Below are 12165 nucleotides of genomic sequence, written 5' to 3'. Positions count from 1 at the left end.
TCAAAATTTGTGCACGAACCAATTCATACTCATGTTTAGACTTTGATAAGAACTTGGGTATACAAAACTCTTCATGTTGCTGATGCGGCTTCTCCAAATTAGTAGTAAGAGGCTGATACACATTCGACGACTCCTACATTTTGGAGTAGTATTCACCTAAAAAATTATCGCCTTGTGGAAGATTAAATATTTCTTTTTATAATTGTTACGTATAGGAGCTGTTTTTATTGGATGAATACATCTCTCGCAATGCATCCCACACTTCCTTTGCCATGTCCAGAAACATTACATTCGTGCTTATGGATGGTTCCATACTATTCCATAACCATGTCATAATTTGGGCATTCTCTTGGGTCCATTGATTATAAGTACTAGAACTCTTGTTATGTTTCTCCATGCTCAAGTATAGAATTTTCCCTTAGCTGCTAGAAACACCTGGATGGATTTAGACCACTAGAGATAGTTTATCACATTTAATTTAATATGGGTTACCTGGACCATGGTATGCCAAAATGGTTACATAATGTTAGTAGTTGTAACTGATGCACATTACGGGGCCGAAACGGCCGTTACAGAAAAATGGCCTGTAACGGGCCCATAATGGTCCATAACAGTTTGAAACAGTTTCTTTTATTTATTTATTTTTTGATTTTTTTTTTTTAATTTAAGAAAAAGAAAGAAAAAGACCATAATGGCTTGTAACATAACGGTAACAGTGGTGGCCGTTATGGCGACCATTACTGTTATGGCATATATTGATCTGGACCCCTAAAAAATCAGATGGATTTATGAATTTAGATTTTGGATCACTTTTCATCTCCATCATAACAAGTGAAAAAGAGAATAACCACTATTATTGCACAAATACAGGCTGACCTAGCAATATTGACGAACATTCCACTTGTACGCTTCACACAATGTGCACACCATACTTGGAGAGATAAATCAGTCCACAAGTCCACACTTTTCAATCAGATACAGATGAAGGTGATCACGAACATGGCATCTAGCAAGGGCAACTGGCTCACACGCTTCTAATAACCACATGGGAGGTGAGATCCCGTGGGCTTTTTTCACCTACTCAGGCATGGACCATCATAAAAGGCCCAACACAAGAAAAGAAAAAGAAGAAAAGAAATCCTAGGTTTCTTAAAAGATTTTCAGTACAAGAGGGAAAAAAGTAAAGAATGGGAGGGATAGAAGGTTAAATAAGAATCAAGTATCCTCTGATATCGTGTAAAAGTATAGAAAAAAGAGAGAAAAGAAGAGAAGGATGGGAGAAGAGAGGGGACCCAAAATTAGGGTTGATGCCCCTACCCTCTCTCTCTATGATAATTACTCCACTCTCTCTTTATATAACGAATTTTCTAATAATGACAAAAGTGCCCTTTAATAAACAAAGCAAAAAATCCCCATCATTTCCTAAACCATGATAAACAAAAGAATATAGAAACAAGTCTAAGTGAGCCTAGCTGGGCCATCCATATCCATTTACAGATTCATAACGGCTTAAATGAGGGAAAAGAGACCACATACATTTCTAGCTTGAAACGAGAATTTATGTTTACGAATGCCATTGTTCCTCAGCCCTAGCTAGATTTGAGCTTCCTGATGAGCTCAACCCAATACATTTAAAGCCTGAGATTGATGAAGACCATATCAGCCATTTCAAAAATCTCATCCTTGAACTCTCAAAATTTTCATGTTTTATGAGTTGTGGGCTACCATTCAAGTTCACATCTTTCAAAAAAGGAAAAGAAAAGAAAAGAAAAGAAAAGAAAAGAAAAAAAGAAGTGCACCATTCAAGTTCACCTTTATGAGTTGAAAAATTCCATCCTCTTTGGTCCTACTTTGCTTAACATTAGTCAATCTTTGGGAGCTAGTGTGTTATAGTTGGAGGCTATTCCCTAGTCACATTCATGAGGTGTTATTTGAGTAGAAAACTCCCAGTTTTGACCACTTATAGTGTTTTAGGTGGTTCTGGGAGTCATTTCTTTTATAAAATTGTAATTTTGGACCATGACAGGCTTCAAATAATTTGGTCAATAAGGAATTAGCTGATTGAGAATATGTTTATCTGTCATGCTTGTTTAGAGGTTAATGCCCCCTGACTGCAACATTGGGTTCCGATTCCAAGACAATGCTGCACCATTTTCTACAGAAGATGCTACTTTGCTTGTCAGAGATCGTTTAGCTGCTAAGTGTGGTAAATAATCTATCTATGCTATATATAACGCAAGCAGGTTTTGGACATCTTTGCCCCCACAGTTAGTTTTCATAGGGGGAGACTTCGGATTTTGAAAGGACATGGGAAGACATTTCAAATGAAGGTAAGGGGTATTTGGAAAATAAAAACTGTGGCTGTTGTCGGTTGAATGGTTCAGATTTCACCTGCAAAAGCCTTCAACAGCAAGAAGCTAATGCTGTAGCTGGCTCTCCTCTTTTTTGTGTGCAGCGTCCTGATGGTATCACTAGGGAGTCATTCAACTAGGGCTTTGTGGGGCCCACAATGATAACTTTATGAAATTCACTTCATATAATTATTATGTCACCTCATGTTAGGATGTCAGCCGGAAAAGGAGGCATATATAAAACTTGAATGGGCCACAAAACTGGAAAAAGTGGTGATGGGTTGCCAACTGTTTAATGTGTAGTGTAGCCACGCCCTTTCGCTTCCTAGGTCTCTCCTTTCTCTCTTCCTCCCTCTCTCCATGCGTTGCACATGGCTTACCCCGCCTAGTGTGGATAATATGTTTGAGATAAAAAGGATCTCATGTCAGTCAGGTAGATCATGAGTATTAAGCTTGGCGGGTGTTTATACGAGGTTGGTTCTTAGTTCTTCAAAATCTGAAGTAATGGGTGCTGTGGTTGTTAAGGGAAAGAAGACCGATTGTATATTCATTTTCTATATTGGTTCAAAATTCAGAGAGAGGCTTCTCCCTTTTCCATAATTTTAAATTGTTGAAGAAAAAGATATGTGAATGGAAAAAAGTGGCTTTGTAGGGGCGGGAAGAGGAAACGTCATCGTGGTTGTAGAATATAGTGCGGGGCTCCAGGAATAAGAGATAAAATGGAGGCACAATTCGAGGGGAAACGTCATCGTGGTTGTAGAATATAGTGCGGGGCTCCAGGAATAAGAGATAAAATGGAGGCACAATTCGAGGGCCCTATGGCTTAAAGGAGGGGATAAAAATACATAGTTTTTCCATGCTATTGCTAGTGCTAGAGCACGCACAAACAAGATCAAGTTCATAGCGGAAGATAGAGTGAGGTTAGAGGGGAAGGATAAAATTTGTGGTGCTATAGTGGACTTTTACAAGGAGCTTCTGTCTAAAGATGCTTGGCATCATCCTCCGCTTGATGATTTAGTTTTTTATCATATCTCGACTGATAAGGCAAATTCTCTGGAGGTTCCTTGTACAGAGGAAGAAAGTAAAGAAGACCGTGACAGAGTTGGGCAACGATAAAGCCATGGGCCCAGATGGTTTTCCATTGGCGTTCTTTCAACAAATTTGGGGGTTGGTTGGGGGAGATGTGCTTCGTTTAATGAATGAGTTTTTTGATAAAGGTTTTATTGCAATAGAATTAGGGGCATATTTATAGCTTTGATTCCCAAAAAGGAAGGTGCAGAAAGCCTAAAAGATTTTCAACCTATCAGTTTGCTTGGCGGTCCATATAAGATATTGGCAAAGTTGTTGGCTTCTAGATTTCGGTTGGTATTGGGGGAGGTAGTTTCAGCGTCCCAAGGAGCTTTTGTGGATGGAAGATAGATAGTAGACGGTTCTTTGCTAGCTAACGATGTATATATTCTTGTTTCAAAAGCGGGGATCAAGGAATAGTTTGTAAACTTGATATCCAAAAAGCTTATGACCACGTCGATTAGTCTTTCCTCGATATATGTTGGGGAGACTAGGCCGTGGGGTTAAATGGTGAGCTTGGATCCAAATGTGCATTAGGTTGGCTAAATTTTCGATTTTGGTTAATGGTTCGCCTAATGGTTACTTCTCAGCATCTAGAGGTCTTCACCAATGAGATCCCTTATCTCCTAAACTTTTTGTTTCAATTAAGGAGGTTGTTAGAAAAATGCTAAAGAGAGGTGAAGAGCTAGGCCTAGAAGAAGGCTTTCGAGTGGACAAATCAAATTTTCAGATTTCGCACCTTCAGTATGTGGATGATACTCTTTTGTTTTGTAAGGTAGATGTTTTCAAAGTACAAAATCTTCGGTCGATTATTGTCAGTTTCGAGGCAGTTTCCAGTTTGAAGGTTAATATTTTCAAAAGCGAGATTCAAGGAGCGGGGCTTTCTTCAGGCGAAATTCATTCTTTTGCAGCCTTTTTCGGTTGTAAGGAGGGGTCTTTCCGGACTTCGTATCACCTTCCGTTATGTATCGGCAAACCGGCTAGACACATGTGGGACAAAGTCATCAAGTGATCAAGAGGTGGAAGACTGATTCTGATTCAAGCGTCTATGTCCAATCCTCCAGTTTATTTCATGTCACTCTTCAAGTGTCCAAAGTTGGCTTTAATTCCTTGGAATGGCGATGGAGGGATTTTTTGTGGAAAGGCTCAGAAGAGAATTACAAGTTTCATTTGATGAAGTGGGAAGAAGTGTGTAAACCGTGGGAGCTAGGGGGGAGCAGGTTTGAGGAGGTTAGAGGAAATGAACTTAGCATTGCTACAGAAATGGGTGTGGAGATTCTGGGTTGAGGGGGGAGCGAGATGGAGGGTTTGTTTAGAAAAGAAGTATGGGCTAGATGATTTGGGATGGTGGACTGAGTCTTATTCATTGTATTGTGCCTTGCATCTATGGAAGTCGGTGGTGCCCTTGAAACACAAGGTTTGGGAAGGGATAGGTTTCGAGTTGGGGAATGGGGAAAATATTTGGTTATGGGAGGATGAGTGGTTAGGCATCGACAGCTTGAGGATTTCCTTTCCAAGGTTAGTGGTTTTAGCCCCGAAAGCAAATATGAAGGTTAATAGATGTTTCTCTTGGAGGAGTGATGATGTTATTTGGGCTCCCCTTTATGGAAGGACTTTGGACGATGAAGAATCTCAAGATTTTATTTTGCTTTTACAGTGATTGGTAAAGGTTCTTCCATTTGCTTCAAGCATGGATTCTTTAAAATGGTTAAGGGATAAAGTGGGCAAATTCTCAGTAAAATCTCTGTATCTGTTTTTATGTGAAGAGGGGGAAATCGCAGGGTCAGCTTCAACAGTTACAACAACTTTCGTTTGGCAATATGGCGCTCTGTTGAAGGTTGCGTTTTTCATTTGGCTTGTTGGTAGAAACACGGTGCTAACTATCGACAATCTGAGAAAGAGGAATATGGTTCTTATGAATGTCTGCCTTCTATCTTTGCAAGATGCGGAATCAGTGAACCACATTTTCCTTCATTGCTCTTTTGCTAGGGAGGTGTGGGTCTCTCTTTTCCAGCTTTTCCGAATTCTTTGGGTGATTCTGGGGTCTACCAATGCTTTTCTTCTATCATGGCATGGAGGGGGAATGGGGAAAGCGGAGAAAAGAATCTGGAGGCTGAGCTGTCTAGCGGTTCTGTGGTCTTTATGGTTAGAAAGAAACAGTCGGGCATTCAAGAACAAAAGTGCCACAACGAATATTGTCTTTAGGAGGGCAAAATCTTTGGTTTCGGATTGGGTGTTGGCTTCGGATAGCTCTTTCCATTTCCCTTTGGTGTGGAAGTAGGCTGTTAGTTTTTTGGGTTTTTGGTTTTGTTTTGTTTTTTGCTTTCATTCTTTTGTATATTTTGGCTTTGGCCTCTTAATGAAATTATCATCTTTCAAAAAAGAAAATAAAATTCGGAGTAACTTAGGCACACAACTGCAACAAAATATAGTAATGTCAAATGGGGCATGCCAATTTCCATGAATCTCTCATATTGAATGCATCATTGTGAGCACTACAATTTCCATGAATATCGAAGTAGCCTCCAGAGCATCATTTCTTCAGCTTGTCTGGTGGGACTGATAGTAAAATCAAAATCTGCTGAGCTGACTGTGGCATGTTTGACATGACATAGTAGAGTATGCTCAGCTGTGTTTGTATTTAAAAGAGCTCCTCATCAAAGCGAAACCATCATTTTCTTTTCAGCCCGTCCTTGTTTATTGCCCAGTAATTATTATTATTATTTTTTGCGTCAACATGCAGTTTAGGCGAGCATTCTGCTCAATTGGGTTCCAAACAAAACCCAAGTTTCACTGTAAAGCATAGTTGAAAACTCTGAAAATAACGACTCGACTCAATGTTCAGCCGGGCCAGGTTGACTCAAAGACTCAACCCGAATCGACTCATTAATAATCATAATACTAAAACTGGACGAGTTCGTGATAATTATTGGAACTTCTTACATGCTATAAGTAACATAAATACTAAAATAAGCAGCAACTTGATCTGCGGCGCACTGGTGTCTCTTCCTTCTCTTGTTAGTTCTGGGTTCAACTCCCACTTGCCCCTCTTCCTTTTCTTGAATCAAGAGCCTTCACACCAACCGACACTCCTGAGATGTGTTGAATATTTGGGTTGACTGAACGAGTGTTCCTGAATTGGGACTGCATCTCAGGATTGAGTTTCCTGATGAATTGGCTTGAGATCTCATCAGGTTGAGTTGACCCTGCTGACTTTCGAGTTTTTAGTAGTATGCTGTAAAGGTGCCTTCCTTTAAATAGAGATCAATGGCACTTTGCTCTCTATTTCAAGTGGAGCCTAGAAATCGCTTTTGTTACCTGCAGATGTGAATCTGTTTTATGCTGTTGCATCACCCTTGAAAATGGACTTGGTTCTGAGAGCCATGCTTCTTGTTTTATTTTCTTTTCTTTCTGCAGTGTCTTGAAGAAGTGAAATGCTTGGAGGATTACATGAACAGTTTGTTTGGTGCTAATGTTGCCCGTGTTATTTTGTTCTATGGCTTCGGGACTTGTTATGTATAGTTGGCTGTATCCTTAATGATTTTCTTCGTTTATCTTTTTTCCTGAACTTCAGTTTCTGTTTTCATACCCTCCGTAACACTACTTGTCTTTCAGAATTTCGGTGTAACGCAGGATCATGAGTGCATTGGTTTTTATTTCACCTGTTTGGCTGGCCTCCATTCCATGTATTGGTCCCTCTATCATTTTATCCCACCTATGGATTGTGGGGTGTGAGTGCTTGATCAGACACAGAAACACTCGCTGACTGATCGTAGTGTTCCACGAGTTTTGTGGTGCAGTTCTACAATGAGGTTTGCTGGAATACATCCCTACATATTGCAATAAGATATGTCGGTAGTAGCTGTTTTTTTTTTCAATGACCCAGACTGTTTATTCAACAGGCTCCCCTGGATGGGAAGAGCCCCAAAAAAAGGAAGTAAAAAAAACAAAAACGGATTGTATATTTAAACCCTTCGATCGTATCGAAGTTAAATGGAACCTTTCATGTTCAAAGCAAAATAGCCAAATTATCAAATGGTTGAAATAATCCAAATGAGAGCTTTTATTCGTTGGATTTCCACCATACAAAGTGAGACTCGTTGCATAGATGGTTTGGATCATTGGAAGATGACTCAGATTCAAAAGCTTAGTCCTGACATATCATATTGCAATACATCAGGATGTGTTGCAGCAAACCTCGGCCCAAGAGGATTCTGAGGACCTATTGCATATTCATCTGTAGTTACTCCTTTTGGAGAACATCTCACATGCCTGCAACTAGTTTGCCTGGGACCCAACATGGTGTTTGTATGGCATCCAAACTTTCCACATCCAGTGGGACCATCCGGTGATGAAAGCAGTATGCCTCAAAATCATGCTAACTTCTGTTTTTTCACAATGATGGCTGAAATGCCATAGACAAAAGGCCAGGGTAGGCCCCCCACGCGCAACTAGTTGTACAAAAGTTCTCATCTGCAGCATGTTTGTCCATGGGACGGTCTCTTTCTTCAGTGGTTACGTACTGAAAATTATGGCTGTTTAGTACTGGTAGTTGATGTATATTTGTTTGAGGAGAAGAGCCAATCCACCTCTCCCAGGTTTTATGCCACACGTATTGGCCCACGTGTATGATGATCTGAACCATTCATGGACTGTAGGTTAAAAATTCAGAATGATTGGACAACGTACCAATGTTAAAGGTTTCATACAAAAATCACTCAAAAATAAAAATAGGAAAGAAGGAAAAGAACCCCCAGCCTTTTCTAGGGTTAGGATTGACCTATTTGTGGTTGTCCCTGATGAATGAAAGGCTCAGATCATTGCACAATGACAGGTGAATGATTATATTTATTGATTTGCGTCTGAAGACATTCTTAAAATCCCTGATTTGCTTAATACCAACTTCCACTTATTCGAATTTGGGCGTTGCGTGCTCGTTAACCTTGCCTGATGATTATTTGGCCTGGATTGAATGAGCTTTTCTGAAATATAATTCTTCAGGCACAGGCCTCAGTCTGCCTCAACGTCCAGGGGTTTGGCTGTGTGGCTGGCCTGACCATTCAGCATCTAGGCTCATGCTTTGACGATTTGCAGGTAAGAGTCATCCAAATCTGACTCGGACTCAGGTCATAACCGATCCAGTTCTAGGCCACGAGTCATCCAGACATCTGTGACCCAAATGAGTCGGAATGAGCCACCCAATCCAAAAACCATGAATTGGCTAGCAGGTCTGTATCAGTTGAAAAATCAACACATTGGTGTTGGTTGTCCATGACTTGCTTTGGTTTATTTGAGATGGAATCCATGCAGGGTCTGGTTCCCATGTCAAATCCCATCAAGCCACGCATCAGATGTCTGGGCCATCAATTAGGTACTTGCCTCAAAAATCAGGCAGGTGCGTTCATCCAGTGGGCTTCACATGTATAAAAGAATTGAGCGGCTAAAACAAGCTTTGTTAGAAGTCTGCCCACCATTTGCATGGCTAGGATACTTCACACAATTGCCAGACATATTGTTGAGAAAATGTGTAAGTTTGCATACAATGTTTCTTTAGCACTCTCGTAGAACCATTGATCTATGAGATCATGACTGTTTATCCAATGGGCCACTCCATGGACGGCCATATCTAAAGCTTCTACAATCTATCAGTCCAACAGGTAGTATCCCCCAGTGTTTCAATGATTGTCGTAGTCCATTTAACTGCATTGAAGTTTGTCTAAGTCCATTGAATTAGACTTATATTGAAGATAGAAGATTCTATTAGGCCAATATAGATGACCAATGATTATATTAGGTAGATGTCAAAGATCAACAGTATTCAGTCCACCAACATTGAAGATGATCGGTCAAAATGGACCGACGATGAAGATCGACGGTCTGTTTAGGCCAATGTTAAAAGTGATTATCCTAATTACGCCGATATTGGAGATACAACTAGGCTGATATTGAACATGAATGGTGTGAAATCATGCCTAAAAACTTAATTCACATGATGTGGTCCACATGAGTCTTAGAATGTATTAATTGTTGGGGAATCTATTTATGGTGGTGTGTCACGTGAGGTGAGTGGATTGGATGGCATAAACACACCATGGTGGATCCCATCCCATACACGAATTGCATGACTTTAATGGTTACACTTCCCATCTCAATTACTCCCCATGGTATACCCCACCTGAGTTTTGAATTGCTCTATTTTTTGGGCCTCAGTTCAACAGGGTAGTGAGTGCAACAGTGGACGGGTTCGACCTCTCATCCATATGAAGTCCTAAGGCCATGTCAGCGAATAGTCAGGCCTCCACATGAGGATGTATTCAAGCAAATCTCTTCAAAAGAACCCAGATTGACAAAAGCCCCACTCATCATATCGTAATATGTCTGGATGTATAAAGTAGCTACCGTTTGAGAGCCCAACGACTATATGGTCTGTGGGCCCATCTGGGTGTAACATCCATTTCATTCGTCATTTTTGAGGACTCCTGTTAGCACTTAAGCCCAAAATCAGTCATATATTAAGCTCGAGTGGGCCACAACATGGGAAACAGGAGGATTGGAGTCACCTAGTATTTAAACTTTCCTGGGCTTAGCATTATGTTCATATGCTATCTAGTCTGTTCATGAGGTAAATCCCACTGGAATGAAGGGAAAAAAAAAAACAAAACAAAAATCACCATTATACAAAAATTCATCCGCTCTAAGAACGTCTCAATTGTAATTATCTCATTCCCATTTTTCCCTGTGGTGGGCCCGCATTAGTTTTCAATCGAACTGATTTTTGTCTCAAGTGCTAAGATGATTTGGTGGAAATTATGAACGGATTGGATTCCACATGCTAGGCACCATGAACTTGGCTCTCTTTGTGAATGTGGCATATGAGTTACTCGTATCAAATGGATAAGAGTCATATCATAGATGAATATATATGTATTGGGTCTTTGTGTTGCAAAATCACACAGATATAGATCTAGGATGGCAATCCAAGAGCACCGAGCATACATAAGAGAACACACAGATTTAACGTGGAAAACCCTTGCAGGAAAAAACCACGGCCCAAAGCGACAGAATTCCACTATGAAAATAGAAATTACAAAGAGAAAAGACTTATCCGATTCGAACAACCTCGAATCTCACCCTTGCTACACCATTTAGAAACTCTAAAAATCCTTTTAGGAACCCTTAGAAAACTTTTAGAAAGCTTTAGAATGCCCTATAATAACCCTAGAGACTCCTATTTATAGTTTATGAAACTCCACTTACGCACTTCTTTGAAACCGCTTCAAATTTATGCAGTCCGCGTAAAATCTGCGCATAATCTACGTAACCCTCGACTAGTTGAGACAGGGCTTCGACTGGTCGAAGGGCACCCTCGACCAGTCGAGCCTGACCCTCGACTAGTCGAGCAGTGCGGACACTTAAAAAAATATGCTTGCTGGACTTCGAGTCAAGTTAGCCTCGACCCGTTGAGCCAGGCCCTCGACCGGTCGAGCCACTCAAAAGATGTGAAGACATCTTTTCTGACAACAATTTCCACCTTGTCTTCAATCTTCAACCATGTAGCTTCTTGACCTCTTCTCTAATCTCTGCATCATATCATAACTTCTCATGTACACTTCGTCCTTCTTTTTCGCCATTGCCAAGCCCAGAGAAGTTGCACATAACTTGAACTTCATTGCAGGAACGTTCTAGGTGAGCATGTCTGTCGGATCAGAATCCACGTGCCCAACCACCTTTGCTTCTGTCTTCTCAAAAGGAAAGACGTAGTCTTCTTACCATCTCACCGCTACCCAATATTGCTTGCTGGGTATTTGCTTACAATATTGATAGCCCGTGAAATAACCGGTCTAATCCAGACCATGACATGCACTGCCAACAACATTTGAATAAGGCACATGAGACATAACCAGCCTTTCCTCATTTGATTTAGGACATTGTTCTGAGGAAAACTTTGAGGAGAGACGCGTCTGAGGAAAACTTTTAGGAGACGCGTAAGGAACATTCTCTGGCTTTGCCTGGTCCATCACATACTTGATTAATACCTACCCAAGGTATTTTGCTTCATATAACCAAAGCCTACTCCTCTTCCAGTCTTAATGTTGGGAACCATCTTTGCAGCTCCCCAATCATTTATCCTGAATGTCCCACTTAACCGAGAGTCTTCAGTATATTGACATCAGACATGTCATAATTGGTGATCTACATGTCATCAACATACAACACCTGACCCACCATGAAGGAATCAAACTTTATACCATTACCTAGGCGACAGGTCGTACTGCGACCTCCTGCAAACTTTTTTCTCAGCCCCTTTAACTTCGAACCGCTCTGGTTGTTTCATGTAGATCTGCTATTCCAATTTTCCGTACAGAAGTGCAGACTCCACATCTATCCTTCCAGCTCAAGATCACATTGGTTAACCAGCGCTAATTAAAGATCTAATAGACACCTGTTATACCGTTGGCGCGAATATTTTTGAGATGTCGATCCATTCTCTCTGAGCATAACCCTTCGTTACTAACCTCGCCCTGTATCTATGCTATATCCTCGTGAAGATTCACCTGCATCCAACCGCTTCCCGGCCTACTGGAAACTCCACCAGCTCTCATGTGTCGATCTGGTACAACGAGTCCATCACATCGCCTATAGTCACCCTCCACTTCTGAGCACCATGCTTACTTAGAGCCATTTGAATAGAAGATGAATCTCCTGCGATATTGGAGTCATCCATGTACTTCGCTGATATCCTACG

At 40.8% G+C, this 12165-nt stretch overlaps 1 protein-coding gene across 1 annotated transcript in view; it reads left to right on the top strand.

Annotated features, from left to right (window-relative positions):
• Positions 1-7073, top strand: part of LOC131230411 (syntaxin-71) — a 29200-nt gene extending 22127 nt beyond the window's left edge. The window contains exon 9 of the mRNA XM_058226322.1: positions 6837-7073. Coding sequence (XP_058082305.1) covers positions 6837-6852 — 16 coding nt within the window. The 3' untranslated portion in view covers positions 6853-7073. The remainder of the gene's footprint in view (positions 1-6836) is intronic.
• The last annotated feature ends 5092 nt before the right edge of the window (positions 7074-12165 follow it).

Source organism: Magnolia sinica, chromosome 17 (genome assembly GCF_029962835.1).
Source record: "Magnolia sinica isolate HGM2019 chromosome 17, MsV1, whole genome shotgun sequence".
In the NCBI taxonomy this organism is placed as follows: Eukaryota; Viridiplantae; Streptophyta; class Magnoliopsida; order Magnoliales; family Magnoliaceae; genus Magnolia; species Magnolia sinica.
This window is presented reverse-complemented; position numbering and strand designations above follow the sequence as displayed.